This window comes from Trachinotus anak, unplaced genomic scaffold, assembly GCF_046630095.1.
Source record: "Trachinotus anak isolate AG129_WGS33_773 ecotype Australia unplaced genomic scaffold, CSIRO_AGI_Tana_v1 ptg000032l, whole genome shotgun sequence".
NCBI classification, from domain to species: domain Eukaryota; kingdom Metazoa; phylum Chordata; class Actinopteri; order Carangiformes; family Carangidae; genus Trachinotus; species Trachinotus anak.
In genome coordinates this window covers 27,810,117-27,834,431 of record NW_027273883.1, presented here as the reverse complement: position 1 = coordinate 27,834,431, position 24,315 = coordinate 27,810,117, and the positions used below count along the sequence as shown (strand labels likewise).

General features: G+C 40.6%; 1 protein-coding gene across 3 annotated transcripts in view; it reads left to right on the top strand.

Moving 5' to 3' along the window:
• The window catches only part of tsnare1 (T-SNARE Domain Containing 1), a 174,162-nt gene that overhangs the window by 69,851 nt on the left and 79,996 nt on the right, over positions 1 to 24,315 (top strand). For all 3 annotated transcript variants that reach the window (XM_071470569.1, XM_071470567.1, XM_071470568.1), the window contains exons 5-8: positions 16,124 to 16,214; positions 16,321 to 16,395; positions 16,601 to 16,657; positions 20,266 to 20,421. In XM_071470569.1, the coding sequence (XP_071326670.1) occupies positions 16,124 to 16,214; positions 16,321 to 16,395; positions 16,601 to 16,657; positions 20,266 to 20,421 (379 nt within the window). The remainder of the gene's footprint in view (positions 1 to 16,123; positions 16,215 to 16,320; positions 16,396 to 16,600; positions 16,658 to 20,265; positions 20,422 to 24,315) is intronic.

The following is a 24,315-nucleotide window of genomic DNA, read 5'->3' as shown; positions in this document are numbered from 1 at the left end:
ATTGGGCTCATTTGCTACCTCCTGAATCTAATTGGCTGTTGCTGATATCAGAAGCCTAGGGCTTCACATCAACATGTTCTCCAACCTGAGCAGCCATATATGTTACTTGTCCCTATCAGACAGGAGCCACAGAGCTACCAGCAGCAGGTGTACCACACTTTATGTCATTATGGTACCAATAACAGAGATGAGGTTACATTGTGGAGGAGTCATGGATAAAAGAAACAACACTGACTATCAGCTTCACAAAAGAAACAAACAGCAATTTGTGTGAAAGTCCTGTGTCCTGCAGATTTGGTCGCTAAGCTACGTCACCAAAGTTTCTCCTTTGCTCCTGTTGTAATTACAACAGCCGCTAGATGTTGCCTAACAATGCAACATAACTCTGGGTCATAACAACGGGGCTACACAGACGACCTATGGACTATTTACAGCACAGTGTAGTCTTTCCAACCTACACTGTAAATTCTGATATGATTTATTCAATATGGACAAGACAAAACAGTGATCTGTGTGTTACCAGTTAGAATAGATTGTGTTTGTTTCTTTGAATGTAACTCATATGAAGATTTCACCATATTTAAAGTCATGGAATAAAATATATCAGGTTTTGAGACATTATAGCTTTTAGCGGGATACATTAATTGTCTTGCGTAATTAATTGGTTTGCGTATCTTGATCCGATCCAATATCATTAATGTCCCAACAAGCTCCACTAATCAAAGAGTTTGGTTTTGGTTAGAGTTTGGACGGTTAAGGTTAGGATTACAATCGTGGTTGTGGATCAAGTCTGACAGTTCCTAGGAATGAGGCTGGATCTACAGTATATGGAGCCATAGAGGAAGTGATGCCTGACAGGTTCATCTTTGAGCAATATCTTCCCCAGTGCACTTAGTGCTGAGTTTTTCATGTAGTATTTGTTGTGGATAAACCTCATATCAGTGTGTGCTTTGAATTAATTGCTAAATGCTAATGCTAAACAATTTTGAAAACATATCACCTTGCAAAAATCACTCTTTTGACCCCCCCGACACTCTACTACACTCTCTGCTTTCATCCCCCTGTGCCTTGCACCCTTCATGATTAACTGCAGTACCATATGGAGGACTTCAGCTTTCTGTTCTCCATCCAGTCACACTGAACAAGGCCGCATACATGCATTCGCTGCACTAATCTCACATGCCACAGATCGTCACACACGGTCCTCTGCGAGAAGCGACACTCTTGAATTTTGTCAGATAAAAGCAAGTCTTGTTTGTGCCTGTGGTGGGAATGGTAACTCGCCATCTGCACGCCTGGCTTCAGGCTAAAAAACTTAAATCTCGCAGTTAATAGAATTTGACCCACCCCTGTAATCGTGGAAATGCACACGGCAAAAAGTCTAAGTGGATAAATGGCCGGCACCCTCTGAGTGTCATTGTCTTTGTTAGCGTATTAGACATTCACTGGTGTTCTGGCTGTAACATGCCAGAGGACACGGGGCTGTGTTTGGAGGAGAGTGCCCCCAACTGACTGACAGCCTCTCTGCAGTAAACATGAGGATACAGTTCATCATAATACCTCTAATGACTCACAGCAAAAAGGAACAGGTTGCACATGCACAAGAGAGAGAGAGAAACAAATGCTGAGGCCAACATATAGTGTCAGAAAATGACTATTGTTTGAAAGAGACTTAGACAAGAATTAGTATTTTCAAGTCTTCACACACCTTCACATCCAGACACCCACTGACACCCTCCTACACGCTCTGCTTCCATCTCCCTTTACATTGTACCCTTCATCATTAACAGCTGTCATATATGGAGGACCACAGCTATCTGAATATCCAGCCAGTCGCACTGAAAAAGGCCACATGCATGCGTATGTATTTTTCACTTCTACTCCACTATATATCTGAGGAATTCCACTTGAAAACCAATTGCTGAAGATATTGTGTAGAATAATATTTTGCATACACATTTTTTATATCGTTGAGTCCTTGAAGTCTTATTGTTTTCAAACAAATGAAGAAATTGTAGTGAGACAATATCAACGTGTTTTAAATTAGGTTAACTAGCTTTATGGATTTTATATAGATTTCTCTCACTTCAAAGCAGTCGTCACTTATTCTGTCTTTTTTCAAGATTTTCACAATTATTTAAAGCTCTTGAACAAGATTATTTTTGCAGGAAAAGGATGAAGAAATTTCTTAACAATGACTCAATAATAACTAAGTAAATAATAAATCATTACTTCATAAGAGAGAGATGTTTTTATTGTTATTATATCATATGGAGTGCTGCAAAATGTTTTTTTTTGTACCTCCACTTCCCTTGTCCCAAAAGCGATGGTGTTTTTTTGAGTGTGTTTTTGGTTAGATGACTGAAATAATCTGAAGACATGTCACCTCTGTGTACAAATGAGTATTGTCCTCTTTTGAATTTAGTATTTCTATGTATTTCAACATCAGAGACATTTTCACCTTTTATTCTACAACATGATATATGTCAGTAAATACCCCAGTTGTGATTTTTTAGCTTTAACTTTGCTTGAAAAAGGATGGTTGCTAACAAGTGGACTACAGAGGTTGCTGGGGACATTAAATGTCATTACGGTGAACACGAAAACCGTTCAACTCACCAGTCCACCTTTTCAGCCTCGTTGTCTTTATACTTGCACTTTTGCAAACTATTGCTAACTTTGTAAGAGGAAATGCTTTTGTAGAAGAGGTGAGAGCTAAATCAAACTACAAGTGGACTACTGGAAGTTTAGTGGTGGTAAGGATGAAGTCATGCAACCTCAAAATATACTAATTAAATATAAAAATTGAAATAGGTGTCTTCAGATATGCTGAAACTTTGTAAAAACAACTTCTACATAAAAGGCCAAGTTAGACTGATACCTAAATAACAAAGTAGGCTGTCTTTAGTTCCTCCTAACAATCACCACCCCAGATAGGAACCCAATAGGAAAGACTTTTCAGATTTTATTTATTGCATTAGATGATGAAGTTTGATTTAAATGTGTCCATCTGGAAATAAAACAACTGCTTATAAATTCAACAAAAAACTCCAAAATGAACTGTTTCAGAACTTTGTCTCCATTTTCCCTAAAATTAGTACTAGATATATTGTCAATGACCAGACACTTAAAAAATGAACACAATGAATAAAATCTTACCATTACTAATTTACTTATCTTATTGACCTAAAAGTAGTCAGATTCAGTGTAAAATCACATGACTTCTTATGCAATTGCCAATTCTGGAAATGAAGGACATGCAATGAGAAACATTTCTATTACATTTTTAGACTGGTTCATTTATTCATTTTTGACAGGTTATTATATTATCTGGCAGTACTTGTGTTCATGTCATATCAGAGTTTTATTGTGTTGTATTCTTGTAATTGTGTTCATGATGTGTGGGGGATGGGGGTGTTTTGAACAGACCACTTTCCTCTTCTGTCATTTCAGGATCTCATTTTGACAAGGCTCTATTGATCCGTAAGTTGGGAACTGCTTTATTACATCAGTGAAGTGTCCCAGTCCTAATCCTCCATGTGTAGCCCAGTAGCTATTATTTATTCCACTGTGTGTTGCTTTTGATGAGGAACAAAACATTGTGTCATCAGACAGATGAAAGTTCTAGTAAACAAACTTAGATTATGATTTTGTTTTTAATGTGTGCTGCCGGAAATATCAGCTAATGTCACATCCCCACAAAGCTAAAAACACAAAGCTGATGAGGTGTGAAGTTTATTATTCATAAAACCAACATGCTAAAGAAGCCAGTGTATATTTATGAAAAATGTACCACTGAATGAAACTATTAACACAATAGCAAAAGGTTGTGAAAAAGTCTGTAGCGTAATTTAGAGTAAATAAGTTATAGCCAGTGAGTTATAAGAAATAATCAGAGCAGTCATTCACTTTGCTAATCATGTCAGATTATCATTCAATGAAATCTCTGGAATTTGGAAACCTGACATCATCAATGCGCAGGTGCCATCTTGTGTTTTTAGTGTGAACTCTATTTGCTAAGATTTTTTTCACCCAAGTATGGATATTGTCTGGCTGATAGGACTTTGTTTCTTTTTTTTGTTCTTTGTGCTGGGTAGCCATACCACTTTGAGTGGAGGTATTGGTTACTGGTCAACTGATTGCACTCTTCAAACCCACTCTGCTTGGAGCAAGGCCACAAATTTCTGTTGAGTTGAGGAGGAGACACCTGGGATGCAGGGCTAGGGCCAATCGACGAGCACAGAGGAGAAAGTATAAACCCTTTCTTCCTTTTGTCATGGAAAGCTTATGTGAGGTCCCTGGTGAAATGGACAACCTCAGCATGCTGACCAAGACCCAATGGGTATATGGATTTTGTTGTAGATACGTGAAGGCCTTTCACTTCTCATCCAACAGGACTGTTCAGTTCTAAAGAACCCTCTTGGATGAGATGTAAAACACTTTCAAGTATCTATAAACAAGTCCAATGCCGTCCATTCAACTCTTCTTGGATAACCACCCTTTCACCAATTCATACCAATGCAGAAAATAAAACTTTTTACTGTACGCAAACTTGAAACATGCACATATGTTGGCCTGGGACGGGTGAACGAGATTTAGGGAGCTTGTGTGCCGTTTTGCTGAAAAAAGTCTACACAAAACTCCCAATATATTATTTACTCCAGAAGAGCTTCATATAAAATTCTAACTTTTCTTCAGCAAATGTTTGATAAGGGAAGTGAATAAACTGCAAAAAAATATGTAGACAGTTACACTTTGTTTTGAGATAACTGCTCTGTGCTTTGGCACACTGGCTCTGAAATGAGTATTATCTTTCCTCTTTAATTTGAGGGTGTTTACATCCACAGATGAACAGTGTAGAGACTGTAGCTCACAGTTTTTGTGGGTCAAATTTGATCAGTTAAAATAAGCTTAAGTCATTGTTTCTAATATTTGTGGTCTGAGTCTTTTCACTCATTGACTGTCTTAAATCTATGATCCATAGACATAAGAGGATATACAGGATAACTTTTACCTTCAGTTTTATTTTCAGTGAGTGACTTACCTGCTCATCTGGACTCAGGTTAAGTGGCTGACCTTTGCTTGTCATGAACATCCCACTGCTGGGCAAAAAAAAAAAAAAAAGAAAAGTAACTCTCTGGCTGCATTGGCTGTATGTTTAGGACTATCATCTTCCTGCACTGAGTCCTAAAATTAGCAGAATATGTGAAGGAGGTTGCATTTGCATCACTGTTCTTCCAGTATGAATGTGCTTTAAAATCAGTCAGCATTAAATATGTTATACTCCAGAGCCAAACTATTAAAATGGGTCACTTTCTCCAAGCCATCCAGATGCAGTCATGGTCAGCCTTTGAAGTCCATGTTGTTAATGGGGGAATTTATGTATCATCTTAACCATAGAGGACCCCGACTATCTAACAGGGGCTCAGAAAATGTATTACATTAATCAAAATATTTCTTAAGTCTAAATAGTCTGCATTTACACACAACACACTAACAATATACACAAAGACCACACTGGAGCTTAACAAGATGAATTCACATGTCAGAATGAACCCAGCCAGTACAGGTGTGATTTTAATGACGAGGCTAACTAACATTTCTCAAAGTAATTCCTCACACAGCTTTACTTAGTCAAAACCCACTGACAATAAACAAGTAGCATTATCATCAGCTGTTTGTTAACCAACTACAACCAACAGTTGGTTTGTCTCACAATCAAATTAGTGAGTGTAACTGTAATGAAATGGCAGCCTGGCCTGTAGCTAGCTAACAGTTAGCTCCACTGTTGAGGACACAGAAAAACAACACAGACAAGCACAGTCTTTAAAGTCATCCAGACATACAGACCACATACAGCTAGCAAAAAGTTCAACACACTTGGATGACAGAATAGCTCCTCTGCTTTCTGTCAACATACAGTGGTTTCATCTCCAAAGTGCATAAATGAAAAAATGAGGGAAGTGTCATCTCTAAAATTTCAACATACCTCTTAATACTTAACTTAGCACTTCGTTCTCAAAGTGGGGTCCCTATGCGGGTTCCTGGGGATCCCCAGCAAAAAAGGTTTCACTATAATTCCATCCTTAATGAACTGACTGTGAAATGGCAGAATGTATGGCTGTTTTGGTCGTGGTTTTCAAACACTTTCTGTAATAAGACATCTAAAAGCAAAACTCTTATCAAACGGGGGCTCATGGTCTAATTTGTGTAAGTTTAGGGATCTTTGATGTGGAAAAGTTTGAGAACCACTGACTTAGGCTTGGGCAATATCCAAAAATGTATATCTTCATACAGTCCAACCAGAATATCATGATATGTGATATTATTGTGGGGGGTGGGTAGGATAGAATTATAATACTGTATTTTATGTTTCAAGTAAGCCATTAGTGATGCTGCCAGTGAACAGCTGTTCAGTTTTATTTGTCACATGCCAAGACACAATGTACAGTAAACAAAGCAGTGAAATGAGGGTCAGACTCAGGGCTGCAGGGCAGACTGTGCAAAACTGTACAACTGTAAACAATAAATGTATTTTCTACTTTATATTATGAAAAATATTGCATATGATGGGAAATATTGTGATATGACAGTTATGTGATTGGTGGTTTACCCTGGACACCACAAGCAAATAAACATTTTCCATCTCAAACATACGCTCAAGATTTCATTCTATATATTCAGTTGTAGAGCTACTGTAGTAGATACAGTAAATGCATCACAGCAGTTCCAGCAATCCCTAGAAAGCAGTGAAATAAACATCCATCACAAACTCAGTCGGGAACAGGCAGGAAACAGGTAGAGATGTCACAGCCCATCTATTCAGACTCATATTAGGACTGTGTGGATGCTCCTCTCCACCTCGTCCTCCTCCACTCTTACACAACAAGCAGGCATCACTTTGCCTCTCAAACCCACGTTAATGCACTGCTCTCATACAACCACGTGAATGTGTGAACCAGCAGTAGGTGTATGTTCTGTTGGAGATACACATTTAAATGTCAGATGGACTGTGAAACTGCAGCTCTGTGCGTGTGTGTGTGCGCGTGTGTGTGTGTGTATGTGTGTGTGTTTATGTGGGTATAATTTTACAGAGCTGTCGATGGGGGAACTGAACTCTCCTGTCACTCTCACTGGAAGTCTCTTTAGATAAGCACCTGAAATACATCTCTATAAATGTAAATGTAAAATGTCAAGTGTGTTTTGGGAACAGTTGCTGTGCGCATGTGTAGTTAGCATGTCTGGTATTTTGGTACTTTTTTCTAAAAGTGTGTTATGCTGTTAAAGGAACCCTGTGGAGTTTTATTGGAGTTCTGTTCTCAGTGTTTCTCACCCAAATGTAATGAGGCCTAACAAACATTTCCTTCCTCATGAAACCTCTGCAAAGCTTTTCTTTGAATCTGTGCATGTGATCTGACAAACAATACCAATGCCGTGTAGACATAAAACTGAAATTAAAAAATGCTACTGAAACACATCATGAAAATGTCATAATAAATGAGTCATTATCTACATTTTGAAATAGCCTGAGAGCTGTCAGTCAAAACCAATGAGACTAGCCCACATTTTCTAAGGTCAGGATTGTTGCCTACAGAGTAAATCATTTAAACTGGATATGTGTCATTAAAATATTCACAGTATTGGCAATAAAACAGAACAGCTATTTATTGTAGCATTCATTTATCTTTTTTATTACTTATTACTTCATAACCATATTTGTTTTAGTAGCAGGCAAATTTATTTATATCATTTTGACATAAACAGTGTTCTGTGGTTTTAAGAATGCAGGGAACTCCAGTGTTGAAATACACATTCTGGGATCAGAAGTATTGATATTTGAGTATTGATCTGCACACTAACACGTTCAGTATATCAGAGGAGATGTTAACCCCTGTCTCTGTGCAGAGACACACATGCCAAAAGTGAATGTTCCCTTTGGATAGAGCAGAAGTCAGATCTGAAATGGTGGGAAAGAAAATGTAGAAAACATTATGTTTCCTGTGTTAATTTGAGGATGGTTACGTCTCCTCATCCCTCTACACAGATCTCATCTTTTGGCTGCAGGTGTTTTTCATTTTTGGTGAAGTGGAAGCATCAGTGGGGTCACTGAGGTCACATGCTTCATGTATGTCATGATTTATTCTCCATGTCTTGTGCTTTTATCATTGCAGAAGCTTTACATGTCAGTCAAGTGTAAACATTTCTTTTGCAGTACTTCAACTATTTTATTTTTTTATCCACATTTCCAGCATTTCCATGCACCTGAAAATGTGAAGAGTTGGATGGCCTTATGTTAAAGGCAGATTTTCATATATCACTACATAACAGACCAGATAATCTAAGTGAAACTGAAAGGAGGTCGTGGAAATTGTCATTTTGCATCATCACTGACAAGGTGTAGCATTGTGTACCTTACATATCTATCATCGGCAAATCAGTGCATCCTGGGCTTTTCAGCAAACAGACTGTTTTCCTACCTTTGGGGGAATTTATATTTCTCTCTATGAATGTCGACTCTCAAAACATAATGTGGAAAGTAAAAACACTACACTGGGTAGTTAGCAGGGAATTATTTTGGACCCAGCCATGCCTGCATCTTGTTCCAGCTGTTCATCTTCCTCCTCTCACAATTACTGAGCAGTCAGCAATCATTATACATTTAATTACAGTCTGTGTAACCATTCACTAAAAAGAAAGATTTCTAATGACATTTACAACTTAAAAACAAACGACTTAAAAACCCTTCACCACAGTCATGAAGGGTTGTGGGCTTCAGGAGAAAATTTCTGCCATTATCCCCATATTTAAACATGTGTGGGTTTGTGATATTGTGGTGAACTTGTCAGAGGGATATTATGTTATGAGTTGAACTGTTCACGCTGTACCTGACCCAGAATCTCAGTCGAATGAGATTGGGCCGTTCAGTACAAAGATTCGACTGTTCGTAAAATGTGTGTCTTGGTCGTGGCATGGTTATGAAATCCTACCACACTGCTGGCAGCATTGTCAGTCAGTGCAAACTCAGGATTACACTGGTGGTTCCCACTTCAGTTGAAATTGAGGCAGGACTCATTGACACGACACTGAAGCTGGGAGTATTGGAATGGCCAACAGAAATGAACCACACCCCTGATTATGTAATAGCAAGTGTTTGCACCAAATCATGACAAAAGAGAAACGGCCAATGGAAAAAGTCCAACACTTCACTGTGCCGAAACCCAAAGAATCTGGAGATATCCATTTTAGGTTGTCTCAAGATTTTTTGATATGACATCTTACAGGGCCGTGATCGGACCATGCCCAGTCCAGATTTCATCATACATGTGTCATAGTTTGAAATATCTGGGCAACTACACCTCTGGATTCTGGGGTATTTTGTGCAGTCCTCAGCTGGACGACCACTGGTGTCCAGAATTTCACTTTGCCCTCAAACACATTGTATGAACTTGTTCTTTTCTAGCAGCCCTGACCCCATCCCCACACCTCCACCTTGTGCCAAACCAACACACCCTGAACCTGACCAACTGTGGTAACTACAGTGATCAGGTATTGGAATGTAAGTGCTGCCAAAACATCTGAGCAATACTCTAGTTGAACCTGTGTAGACACTGATGGGGGACTGAGGCAGCTGATTCACTACCCATTCAGTGTAGACAAGGAGTCATCACATATTACAGGTGTATTTTGAACTTGAGTCAGTGCTGAGTTTTACAAATGCTCTGCATTGCTATCTGAGCCAGTGAGAGGTCAGCAGTGTGTGTGAAGCAGCTCCACTGCGGTGGTTTAATCCTTATCAAAAGCCCAGTATAAGCACTACTGTATCTTGCAAAGTCCTGAAACTATGATTGCAGTCAGAGAATAGTTCACCCCAACCACGCCTCCCCCCACCAATCACCACCACCACTGTCACTGTGTCTCCCTCACACCCTACTCCCTCCATCCTTCACACCTCCCCTTGCAGCCTGCTGCTCCCATACTCCTCCAGTTCTCCTTCACCAGGGCCAGGAGAAACACACAACAGAGGTGACTGATTGAAATTCACAGTGTGAGCAATTCCAATCTTTCGCATGCTGTTTCTGGCTGCTTGGCTCTCAAGCTTGTTGTGGGAGAAGAGTGTGACTAGCAGATGTATCACTGTGCAGTGATATTGCAGAGGTCCTCTCGGGGGTCCTCAGTAGTGGGCGAGCTCTGATTGTTTGGTAACAGCATGTCAGTGGTGGGCGGGGCTTCCACTGACTCATGGATGATCCATCAGCGCTCATCAGCTCTGAAACACAGCTCAGATTGTTTTTTTAGCCGATGAGCTGCAAGTTTTATAGGATTCCCTTTACTTCTGCCTGTTAAAAAAAAAACAATTGCCATCCATTTATAAAAAGTTGCTGTTGCTGTTGTGAGTCACTTCCTGAAATCCTTCCAGGCTGGTCAGCACAATTCAGCCTTACTCTCATTTTCAGCTGAAATTTCCAACTCAAAGGAAAAGCAGTGGTGGTCGGTCCACCGGACAGTCTGTTCCCACATGTAACTCCTTAACAGTGGGTGTAGCACCACCATGAACCAAAAATCAAACCATGATTAAGATACATTGAGCAGGTATTGACAAAGTGAATGAGGACAAGCACGAAGCTGTGGGGCAGTCTGAAGGTCACATGACATTCACCAGTCCAAAAGACAGCACATACATTTTACCAGGAAGACATATAAGTAAATGTTGTTTGCCCAGAAAACGCCCACATGACATTTTATTATTAGGAATTAAGTCCAATGAAATATGTAGAAATCTTGACTTACTTTTATGCCGTTCATGCATGTGGGCCCGTGAGGAGTCAGTGAGAGAAGGACAGCAATACACATGCCGTTTTTTTTTAGTTATCTGGCCATTTTATGCCTTTATTAGTTTTGAAAGAAAGAAATTCCCTTGCTCAACATCACAATTTATTAGTCATAACAATGTTTCACTGAAAACTACCACAGAAAATAAAATTTTTTCACCAAAGTGATGACTGAAAAATTGTGATGCTGAGCAAGAGCAGTGTGTGGGATTTTCTCTCTTTCAAGATGACATTCTCCAACGCACCTGCATCAGATATCTGGATGTGTGAATATCCTCATTGAGAAAAGGACAGGACAGTGAAGAGTGACAGGAAAGGAGACAGAAAGAACAGGAATGACTTGCAGGGAACTCGTCTGTGTAGAGCATTTGTGCCCATGTGATATGTGCCCTGCTCAGCTTTTGGGTCGTCCCAGTATCCCGATTTATTAACATGAGAAAACGCAGCTACCTTGTATTTTCGAATGATGCCAGCTCTGATGAAAAAACTCAGGTTTGACCTGCAGAACAGTGTCCTCCAGCGACCTCACAGAAGAAATTTTTCCTGCTAGATTATTTTATAACATGAGCACTGTACTACCTTGCATTAATTGTGACATAAGTTAAAAGATGAGAAAAGATAATAAATGTTATTTACTGCTGTGCTTTGTTCTAACTTATTATTAGCTCTAAAACTCAAAGAACGGTGAAGGTGCTGCTCTACTGTTATGGTTTTACTTGGAGGCATGAAACCCAACAAACCAGCAAATATAATAACAGTGGGGAACAGGATAAGACTATGGAAGCTATGAAAAAAAATTTCACAGAAAAAAAAAGACAACAAGGTAGCAAAAAACAATGCAGGATATAAAAAATCAGTTTTGGGAATGGTTTCTGAAAAAGTAAGTGACTAACATGTAGGATGTTTGAGTAAGAATACTGAATGTGAACATAACTGTTTACAAGAACTCCACAGGATAGCTCTAAGTTGTTAACTTGAGATAACATGGCTAATACAGGTCATAACAAGCCTCACTGCTCATTGGTTTATCTTACATGAATGGAATATACAGTGTTTGGCTCACAGCCTTTTCACAGCCTGTGAAAACTCTGTAGAAGCTTTTTCAAGTCAGGGAAAATAACCCTAATGATGCCATATTGATGTCATCAGTGCTACAAACCGGAGGTGTGGACTTTGAAAGATGTGGACATCTACCAGGCAGGGAGGCTGTGGTGAAAATGCTGTTGAGTTGCGTCATGGGAGGTTTAACAGCCAGTGTTTTTGGAGCTCAACCCACACAAGGGAATAAAAGCTCAGATTTTGACCATTCTCTTCATATTAGTGAGTATCCCAAGTTCCCATCACTTTATAAAAGTGTGATATTAAATGAGTTGAGCTCCTCTTTAAGTTGTTTGCAACAGTCAACACTGATTGGTGACAGGGATTCTGCCACTGGCGAAGGATCCATTAAAAAGTGTTCCTGAAATGAACCTCTCTCACATGGTGCATGGTGCACATTCATACTAAGGTTTATTTGTCATCCCTTCAGATCCCTAATGCAGGGTGCCAGCCATACAGTCTGTGCCCCGCTGTGTCATTTTGGTAGGTAACATGATGGAGCATTAGCTGGCTGTGATTTCAAAATAATCCCTCACACGTCTGTTGCTGCTCTGCAGCTAAACGATGACGCATCAGCCTGAGGTTTAGCACTTGTTAATCTCTCTGTTGTGGGTATGTTTATGTGCGAATTTGCTCCCATATTCTGGCTGAGGCTGATGTGTCTGTGAGTAGAATGCATTCCTAATTAAGAGGTATGCACACTCTAATGGCTGCTCAATAGTGCAGCCGTCCTCAGCCACAAACAAGTTAGTCATGTAAGTGCACTGGAACTTTTTTTTTCTTTCTTGAATATATTATACACCACAAAAAAGATTGTTCCCATGTCCAAACAAAGACTAGAGTTCCTTCCCTCAGCCTCTCACTGCAGCCTGTGTGATTTCGGCATCATATTCAGCAGCAGCAGTTGACTGGATCTGGTTTTTTCCACCTATGTAAATTCAGTAAAATGTTTCAAATGCAAGAATTAGAAATGTTCATATATGCTTTTATTTCTTCACATATCAACTACTGTAATGCACTCTTCTCAACCCTCAGTAAGTCTGTCCTGGATCGTCTGCAGGGAATCCAGAATGCCGCCTCAGGTCAAATAGATGGTCTCATATCACACCCATACTCACTTCCCTGTTACATGTGGTTCAAAATTCCCACTCTCACAGACAGAGCACTGCACTATCAAGCCGCTGCATATTAAACTGATCTACTCCACCTCTGCTCGTCAGCTCACTCTCTCAGGTCAAGTAAACTAATCTACCGTCTGTCCCAGGCACCTGTTTAAAGACTTGTGGTGATGGAGCTTTTGAGGCCGCAGGACTCACGCTGTGGAGAGCTCTACCTGCAGCTCCAGGGTCTGCCAGCTCAGTGGAGTCATTCAAAAATCAGTTAAAGACTTAATCTGTTGAAACAGGCTTTCAGATAGTGTGTATTTTGTGTGTATTTTACTGGATAGTCTTTTGTGTCCCTGTGTTATGTGATTTCTGTGTATTTGCATTTTGAGTGATTGATTTTAATTGCTTCTGGCTCTGTAAAGCACTTTATGGCTCAGTTTAGCACTTTATGTGTTTTATCAGACACGTTATTGTTTCCCTGTTTCATGTGTTTTTGCATTTTGTCTGATCGGAACTATTTCTGGCTCTGTGAAGCACTTTGTGACTCATGTCTGTGAGCTATATAAATTTACTTAAATTACTTACTTACAATATACCATCTTCAGAATATTCAGTTTATATTATCATATCGACTGAGCTCAAGCATGTACAGATTTATTATCATTACAGATGCAATACAGTACAACATTCTGGCTATTTGAAGCCTTAAATCCTGATTAGAGTGTAAAAATTCTCCTGATAGAAGTAGCTGTTTCTGTCTGTCATGACTTTGGTCAGGGAGCAGAGACTGGCTGCAGTCCAATTTAATTATTTCCTTTACGATTAAACTTTTATTTCTAGCAGCAAAATTAACTTCCACCCTGTCTACTTCCCTGATGCTTCGTCTCTCTTTAACCCCGCTCTGCACAGATTTGATAGCTGATGCTCTTCAGGTATTTTTCCCACCGTTTTCTCACAACAGATACAGAATTATACTAACGTGAACCTGCTCTTGCCAGTGCACTATGGTCCAGCTGCCTCCAGTCACATGTAGATCAATATTTGATTAGGGTGTGCAGCAGCAGGTATGTGTGTTTGTGTAGCTGTCAGTCTCTGGGGCAGCCCGTTATAATGTCAAGTCTAGAGGATGGGAGTTGGCCCTCGGGGTGGAGAGGCAGGCTCAGAGGGAGGAGGGGGACTCTCAGCCCAGGATGCCCTGACAGCATAGATATTTGATAACTGTCTTGACCCGCACTTCTAGCGGATGAGAACTGGAGAGTTATGAATACAGCGGCACCTTCAACCTTTTACCCCCAGTGGAACTTCCCTGGAAAAACATGAAGGAACAGACCGGACGTGTCAGGTGACACTGTTCATTCTCTACCAGACAGCTGTTAATACACAGTCACTGTGCAGGTCAAATGTAATCTCAGCCATACATGTCTGACAGCAGCCTGGTTCAAGGGTCCTGGCACAAAGGTCCTGCAAGGGTCAAGAAGAAGTGTTGCAATATACTTTATTTATTTATTTATTTATTTTGGAAAAAAAAAAAAAAAAACAGCTTCTCCTCTGTTTACAGTGAACAGTTTGTCATTTCCTGTTTCCTAGAATACCTGTGAAGAAGCATAGTGAAGGGGTTGTAAATGGCTTTTTAACAAAGATGATGGTAAAAGTATATGTGAGCTACACAGTGTAATAACTAACTATAAATTTTGGGGCTGACTCATAATATAACATGTCTCTGTGGCTGCATTGCACTCTGGTCTATTAAAGGGAAAATAGACTTTAATTACAACTGTCCTTTATTTTTGTCGTAGTTCAGATTACTGTGATCCTGGAACACGTTGACATCACAAGCGTCAGACAGGTTGTGACAACCAGTCCTCCAACCTGAGCAACTCTCTGATACGACCCATAGGAGTGCCAACTGAAATAACATCCCTACGGCACCAGGTGTACCAGATCTTGGTTGTCATGGTTACAATAATAAACATGTGGGCTGTGCTGACAGTTGCATTCCTACTTTCTTGACGATGGTTACTGTAATAACGGTCATGTCTTGGTTAAGTTTAGGAAAAGATGAAGGTTTGTGTTAAAATAAGTACTTCCTCAACATTTGATAGTTCTTTTTTGTCATGGTTACAATAATAACAACGTTGTTAACTTTGTTGAACGGTCATGGATAATAGAAACAACATAAACTGCTACTTTCACATGGGAATCGAACACTGCTCTCCTGGGTCATATTCATCCATCCACCCCAACCTCCTCCTGACATGGACTTTGTCGCTCTATAAACTACGTCACCGCACTTTTCCCTTTGCTCCTGTCATAATTACCACGACCACTAGATGTTACCTAGCAACAAAACCTAACTGGTTCATAATAACCTGTTACACAGACGACCTGTGGGCTTGTTTCCCACATAAAAGTTAAAAAAAATAAAATAGAAAAACTGGTCTGAAGCTCATCTACTCTGACTTCCTGGTGGAGAAACCTGGATCAGGCCGTGGCCCCGCCCACCACCTGCTGGCTCCAGGTGTCCAGGTGAAAGAGCAGAGAGGATGAAGATGTTAGAGGAGGAAACATCAGAGAGACTCAGCCTCATGTTGGAGCCTCAGTCAGACCCAGACTCAGATGAGGAGTCTGTTATTTGTGTTAGCTTGTTACTAACACTATCTGATGCAGTGTTTTTTGGTTGTGCTAATGCTAACGCTCTGTACTGCGAAGGTTTCAGGTGTATTTAGCCCCGCTCCCCAATCCCCACAGGTTGACAGGATTGGTTCCTCAGGTTCTATGATGTATGAATCCCTGACTGTCTGAATCTGTTTTTATGAGACTGTCATTGGTTCACTGCAGTTCAAGGTGGAAACACTCAGCCATGGTGTTGACTGATTATTTCACTCGTCATCTGTCTTTATTATATAAAAACATCATTTGGACGTTAACAAGGTTAAACACTTGATTTTCATCAGAGGGGGTCTGTAGTATATTGATTCAAAGTTTGTAAAAAAAGAAAAAAAGCTTATAAAGTACCATTTCATTTGAATTCTCCTGATTCAGTAAATGCCCTCTCTTTGTCTCTGTGTTTCTTCCTATCTTTCTCTCCAGACACTCCACACAGCAGCAAACCAACAAAGTCATCACCAGCACAAGCCAACTCATCAAACAGCTCTCTGATATAATCAGTGGCTCGTCACGGGTATTTTATGCTCCCGTTCCTCCTTCACCCATTGTCATTTTGAAGAATAAACAGTGGATTAAACAACATTTGAGCTAATTAAAGCTAATCTTGTTTTGTTGCACAGCAAGACCGTCTGCGCCTGACCAGACTAAAGACTGAACTCTCCGAGTCTGTGCAGCGCTATGGGGATCTGCAGAAGGTAAATAATATTCCCTTTGCTGTCATCAATGCATTGCTGTCACTGAATTCTGTCCAATAAATGACAAATAGATGGTGCGTACAGAAACTCATACATATGTATATTTGATACACAGACAAAAAAAAAAAAAAAGAAAAAAGAAAAGAAAAAGCTCTTTAAGAAGGAAAAGTCATCTTGACCCTGCCTTCATTTGTTCCCCTTTCAGAAAATTGCAGAACGCTCAAGGGCCTTGCTCCCTCTGGCACAGAAAGACAAGAAGAAGGTGAGCTGATATGGAGGGTGAAAATCAACCCTTTGTTTCAGTGTCATTCATAAAAGAGCAGGATGATGAGATGGCATTTCTCTGCTCGATTGCATCCTCATAAGGGCTCCTTTTAAGCTCTGTCTAGCCTCTTTCACTCTATTATATTACGATGGACTCCATTCATCACATCCAGCTCATATGCGCTGCTGAAAATTCTTTTTTTTATTTTTTTTATCTAAATCTAAATCAGTTACTAGCAGGATTTTATTTTCACTGTGCAGCCTCGGTGAAAAGAGTCTGGTAATCAGTAATTGTGTTTAACAAATGAAAGTCAATCCATATTACAGACAGACTCAATGTGAATGAATGAACTTTGGAGTGAATTTTTGATCACTAAAACAAGATGATGTCAAATGAAACTATTGATCTGTGTTCATATATGAGCTGATTGCAGCAGAAGAAGTAATAAAGTACAGCAGCAGCATATATATATATATAAAGTTAAGTTATACTGGAGGGCTGTGCACTGACTGTCAGGTGGACCTGCTGTAGGTACAGTACAGTGTGTGACTGTGCATCCACATGATTCTAGAATAAAATAGAAATAATAAAATATGAATATTAATTCAGAAGTTTTCTGGGGGGCAAACCACATGGGAGCAAATGCTCTTCAACAGTGAGTCCCTGATTGGACTCTTTGCTGCATGTCAGTCCCCTGGTCTTGGTTTCAAAAAAACCACAACGGCGACGGCCAAATTACAAACTCAAGGCTTCAGAACAGTGGTTCACAAACTAATGGGTGACATCACGGTGTGTTGTTAGTCCTGTCACTCTACGCTGTCCTATCAGATAAAGGCTTGCAAATGCTTAAAAAAAAAACAAACAAAAAAACAAAAACAACTGAAAAAAAACAAAGTATTAAAAGTTTTCTGGTCAGCATCACCACAGCATTCAGTAGCTGTAGGGGTAACAGCTGATCCGTGCAAATGACTCAACATTTATTTGGCTATGACTTCTCACATTTTATTTGTTTTCCCTTGTGCTGTTGACAGAGATCTTTTTTTCTTCAGTTGCTTGTTTTCTGAAGATTGATCAATGTCCTCCAAATCCCAGCAGCTTCCTCCACCATTTACATTTAGTCCCTGCATGAGTCTTGGGCAGATGTAGTGTAGTGTAAATATATTTAAGACGGATTCAAGACTGATTGAAATCTACGGAAATTACACTGAAACCAGCCGTTCTCTCTGTCACATTTAAAGTGACGGGAAGAAGTGGCTGGTTTAGTGCAGACAGCTGCACGTGCTGTTTTAGTGTTGATATGAGGGAGCAGAATCAGTGAAACCCTTTGAGGAGGTCATAAATGTTTTTCATACTTGTCTTTATATTACTTTTTGTTTGTTGGTTGCTGAACTGTTGATGCTGTAACTGTATGGTAGCCCTGAAAGCTCAACACACTGTGAGAAAAAATGAGGAAATGGACAAAGCAAAATCAAATGAACAAAACATCCTAACAAATTTGACAGCACGTGCATAGTATTTAGAATGAGCTTGAGAGGTATTCTCAAAACTGAACAGTATATGAATCAAGTATCGCGAGTGAATTCAGAGTTCAGCTCAGTAACAGAACAGCACCTCTGCATCTCACTCAGCAGCTGGGTGGAGGTTTGAACCCCTCTGACTCAAGGACTCCATCTCTAACACCACCTTGCTGCTGAACTGAATAGAAAATCATTTACAGCTTTGTCCGGCCGGACAGTTACAACTGTGTGCAGAACCACTTTGCTCAGAAAGAACCTTTTTTTTTTTTTTTTATGGAGGGGAGAGTCGTATTTATTAAGGTTTTATTTCTTTGAAGATGTATCATCAAGGTCTTACAGACTCCTGGTGTTAGAGGTAAAGGGCTTTGTGGGTGGCGAGCTGAAGGGTACATTATATAACTCTCAGTGCACAAGCGATTAAGTCCACTAATCACTGCAGAAGAATCTACTGGTACATGGAGTTTAAACAGCAGCAGCAGGAACAGTCTATATTTTCACTGGAGATAAAGCAGCAGGCGTTTTCAGGTCATGAGAGAGGCAGCCTGACATTTGGAATATCATACATATGCATTCAGCAGATCATTGCAAATGTTATTGATTGTTTCCCACCCACATCTTTACATTCACATCATCAGAGTCGACGGCAGGAAACTCTGGAAACTGTGTGTACTTTTTCTCAGCCTGTGAACTCGTCCTTCGGTGTCAGAGCGATTGTCTTGAGAGTCCTTCCCGCCTGTGTGATGTGCTAACATATTCCGGAGAGTTTGCGGTGGGCATGTATGTGGAGGAGTGAGCACAACGCTGCAGAGTTTGCTGAGGAGTGGTGAGTCAGATCATGGCCAGTAGACAGAGCGCTGTGACTCAGCCCAGGATGGTCCCTGTGCTATGACCCACACTGGCCCCTCCACCATGAATTAGGTGTGCAGTCAGCTGCACAAAGGTGGAACACATTAGCAATGCAAAAAAGTCAACAAGGCCCCTCTCAGACTACATGTCTCTCCCCTTATTTCTGCTTTTGCTTCTGTGAGTGTGTGTGTGTATGTGTGTGTGTGTGTGTGTGTGTGCAGACTGCACATATTTTCATGAATTAAAAACCTCAGTCTCAGCCGACCCTTCATTTCTCTGCATTAAGCAAAAAAGCAATGAACAAATATCAGTAACTGGCAACATCAAATGGACATTCAGACTCAACAGATCACACAATCTAGTGTCATGACTCAGTCGATGCATTTAATTTGGTAATGATTGATTAAACACACAGTATGTAACTTCTGGTTTCTCAGTCAAAACAATAATAAAAGATTGCATTGGGTGATGTCATGAAATAGCGTGGGATCATGGGAGTTGTCGCCACCATTACCACCAGCTTCTCCTGGTCTGGATCATTCAGTGTCAATGGTTCAGGAGGTTTTTACCTGGAGCTGAGTTCTCCACAGAGCCCCCCCCCCCCTCTTTTCTTTCCAGTGTTCTGTGGTTTATAGCTTCTACCATATATTTTTTGTCATTCGGGAACTTTTAGGTCACAGTTCACATTTCATGTGACAAAATGAGATTGTAAAATTCAATCTGTGTGCACGTGAAAATGGCAAGTGACCAGTCATCCAGCCCCTAGAGCAGTGGTTCTCAAACGTATTCACATCCAGAACCCTAAACTGACGAAATTAGATTACAAATTAGATTAACAGACCCCATCTGCTGAGATCTTTGTTTTTACATGTTTTATTACAGAAAGTGTTTGAAACCAATGACCAAAATAGTAATGGCCCCTTTTTCTTGGTGACCCCCACGAACCCTCTCAAGGACCCCACTGCCCGGAGTATAACACATAATGTTATTTGCAACACATTTTTACAAAACGCAAATATCTAGTCCACTACTACCAGAGGTCTTCACATGTCCACTCAGTTCCTGTCTGTGGCCCTAACGAAGCCAGGTCCAAATCACTGTTTATTATAATATATAGCTATTGATCTAATCTAATGTAATGTGTGTGTGTGTGTGTGTGTGTGTGTGTGTGTGTGTGTGTGTGTGTGTGTGTGTGTGTGTGTGTGTGTGTGTGTGTGTGTGTGTGTGTGTGTGATCCAACAGAATGCGCAGAGCCCATCCAGTGAGCAGGTGGAGGAGAGTCCACTGTTTGGAGCAGCAGTGGGCTTAAAGGGGAGAGCTCAGACCTTCTTGTCTGAGATCAGTGAGGAGGACGTGGAGGTGCTTCACCAGAGAGAGGAGGCCCTGCTGCAGATCGAGGTGAGAACACCGGCAGCCAATCAGTTCAGCCCTAATCATGTATTCACGTCATCTGAACGACTGAAGTGACCACACACAGAGATCAGAGACTGTGTTCTGTAAAAAAATGCTCATGAATACTGCTCAAAAGAACGCGCATAACTCATGATCCGATAAAGATATAAACTTTAAAATCCAAACATATGTGTGCAACTTTCTGTGTTGAAGTTTTCTTTAGTTATAAAGGTTTATCTATAAGATAAGGAAAAATTCAAGGTCCATTCTTTATTTATTTCTTCTTTTTTTTGTGTGTGTTTCATGGGTTTCTGTCCCATATCACAGTGTACAGAAATCTTTATCGAGTTACATATATAATGACAATGTTATACAGCAAAACACAAAGGTATGAAAAAAGTCTTAATGTAGGCCTCAAAGGGTTAAAGAAAACCTGTGGTACAGGTCATATGTTCATAAAGCAGGGTCTTTAAATTGCCAAATTAATACTACATACTCACGTAGGCTTACTGTCACCTTAGTATTTATTGTGCAGATGTATCAACTGTGAGAAAAAAATGAATAAAAATAAATATCAGGTCAAACTAACTTACAATATGAAAGGACTTGGATTATCAGGATATCACTACTTTTGACTGAAGGTATTGACTTTAAATCTGGTGATATTCAGTATTTGTCCGAATGTCAACAAATCCCATAGAGAGACAAAAACCAGCAATGTATGTTTCCTGCTAACGAGTATCATGTGTATCATGTTCCTCTGAACCATAGAGCTCCACTTTTTTACTATGAGCACACACAGACTGAAGTTCATTTTGACTCAGTCCCACACACACACTGCCCTGCTGCCACAACAAGAGCACCAAATGTGTTTTCGTCTTTGGTCTGCCACTGAAATGTCCATAGTTCCATCTTCCAGTTTGGCAATATGGGATCATGGACATTATTGTTGTGGTTACACTGGTGATTTCAGAATCCTTACACCCCTGATGCAAGTTCAGTATTAAGGCAGTGTTGTGTTTTGGGAAGAAAAAGCAAGTGAACCTTGGATTTATGTTTGTATAAATTTGTCTACGTCTAAGTTACATTCACGAACAAATACAACCAATCAATTTTAACTAATAACACACTAATCATTGTTTTTCTTCTTTGTCTTTATTTAATCCACAGTAGTAAAACCACACCAGTGAGCGACACTGCTGCACTGGCTGACATGTTTTTTTTTTTAGTACAATGACCACACATGCACTGCAGTTTATTTTGATATGATCCCATATCCACCATCCTGTTGGTCCAGATACTCACCAGAGTCTGCTGCCAAAAATACACAACTCTCTCCTTTTGGAGTCACGTTTGTGAAGAACCACAGCAACCAGCTGTAGTGAAATTACTGACCCCTTTTCAAACATTACACTATATGCATTTTGTTTGCCGTGGTAGTACGTCCAGGCACAGTGGTCCAAGTATTTCACAACCTTTGTCATTTTAAAAACAGAGCACCTTTAATGCAGTGAAACTCAGCTGCAGCCACCAGGAGACTCTGGAGATTTCTGCATGTTTGAGCATGATGAAATATTCATGATGAAATGAAGAACTGCTGCATCTTTGTTTTCACTGAAACCTGGCTAAACAGCAACATTCAGGACACGCCCACTGAGCAGGATGCATTAACACTCTACTGAAACCACATGGAATCACTACAGCCTGGTGGGACATGTGGCTGTGGAATACGTGTTTATATCCTCAAGGAAAGGTGCACAAATGTTGTGGTTGTGTTCTCCACTGATGGACTTTAAAAAAATGAAGTTGTTGTTTTTGCAGCAGTCTACCAGCACAAGCGTTACAGCATCACAAGATCAACAAATGCCAACGCCACAGATTTTCCATCCTCACCAGAGGCGTCAAATTAAAAGCCGAAATTCCACCAACATGTCAAGTTTGCAGCAAGAGGAAAAAATACACTGGACCTCGTTATATTCAAGTCATTGCTGCTTATGTGAGAGTGCTCATTCTTATCCCTAAGATGTTTGAATGTCTGATATGTTGCCCTGACGTCCATGAGGAATGACATTTCATCTCCATTTATGTACAGTATATGTACTGTATGTCAAGCATAGGTGCAGAAATGACAGTAAACCTGAAACTGAATATTTGTGTGTGTGGTTTTACATTCTATATCAGTGGTTCTCAGCCTTTGGTTTGGGACCCCCCCCCCCAGGTTGCTAACCAGCTATCCATTTTGATTCTCCAGTTTTAGCCATGGGTGTAGTCTTTTAGCGCACAATGTGGTCTGGCTAGTGAGAACATAAAAGTTCCAATCATTGGCTGACAGCGATAGGCTTTATTCAGAGAAAAAAAACAATGACAGGAATTTTTAAACATTTTTATTATTTGTATTTTTTTATTTTATACAAGACAATGAAGCTCCTCATAATGTATGGAGGGTTTCACCCCAAGTCAAGCACCCTGAGACTGTACACTAAGCTGAACGAGGGAGGCCGAGGACTAGTGAGTGAAAGGACCACTGTCCAGGATGAAACAACTAAGATCCAGGAGTACATCAGGAACACGGCCCCCAAAGATGAACTTCTAAGTGAATACCTCAGGCAGAAGAAATCTGATGATGATGATGATTAGGAAGAGGATGAACCATCATGGAGGGACAAGCCCCTGCACAGTATGTATCACCGACAGATAGAAGAAGTGGCTGATATCAAGAAATCCTACCAGTGGCTGGAGAAAGCTGGACTGAAAGACATCACAGAAGCACCAATCATGGCAGCACAAGAACAGGCACTCAGTACAAGATCAGTAGAGGCCGGGGTCCACCACACCAGACAGGACCCCAGGTGCAGACTGTGCAAAGATACCCCTGAGACAGTCTAGCACATAACAGCAGGATGTAAGATGCAGGCAGGAACAGCGAACATGGAACGTCATAACCAAGTGGCTGGCATAGTGTACAGGAACATCTGCACTGAGTATGGACTGGAAGTCCCAAGTTCAGAATGGAAGACACCACCTCAGGTGGTTGAGAATGACTGAACTGAGATCTTGTGGGACTTCCAGATCCAGATTGACAAACTGGTGATGGCTAAACTACCAGACATCGTGTTGGTCGACAAACTACAGAAGAAGGCAGTGGTGATAGATGTAGCGATCCCAAGTGACGGCAACATCAAGAAGAAGGAACACGAGAAGCTCGAGAAATACCAAGGGCTGAAAGAAGAGCTAGAAAATATGTGGAGAGTAAAGGCAACAGTTGTACCAGTGGTAACTGGAGCACTAGGGGCTGTGACCCCCAAAATGGAAGAATGGCTCCAGCAGATTCCAGGTACAACGTCTGAGGTCCCTGTCCAGAAGAGCGCAGTTCTAGGAACAGCTAAGATACTGTGCAGAACCTTCAATCTCCCAGGCTTCTGGACCCAAGCTTGAGGTAGACACACTATCCCTGGGGGGTTGAGAGGGATATTATATAATATGTATCCCATACCAATGTTATAATGTAGTCATCAAATTTGAGTGAGTTAAATTAGTGTGTAAGAATCTGGGAGAGAGAAGTCGTCTCCTCCAGCTGCAGTGGAGACTGACCGTGGCACAGCACAGTGGCAGGGGCTATACGTTAGCTAGCTACTGCAACGTATCTGACTGTGGAGTGATGGCTTCTCAAAAAGAAGTCTGTGAGTTCAGCATGCTGACCAAGAAGAGATATATGAAGATTGGCTCTGTGAGCTCCATACGTGCACGACTGTGCAAACAGCAGTACCAACAGGGCAGGGCACCGAAGTGAAGTTTGTTTCAAGGGGGAGTCAAGAGGGAGAGGGTCGCAAACACCAATTTTTGGCTCAAAAAGGTTAAGAACCTCTGATCTGTAGGAAGCAATGGATTTGGAGCTGAGAG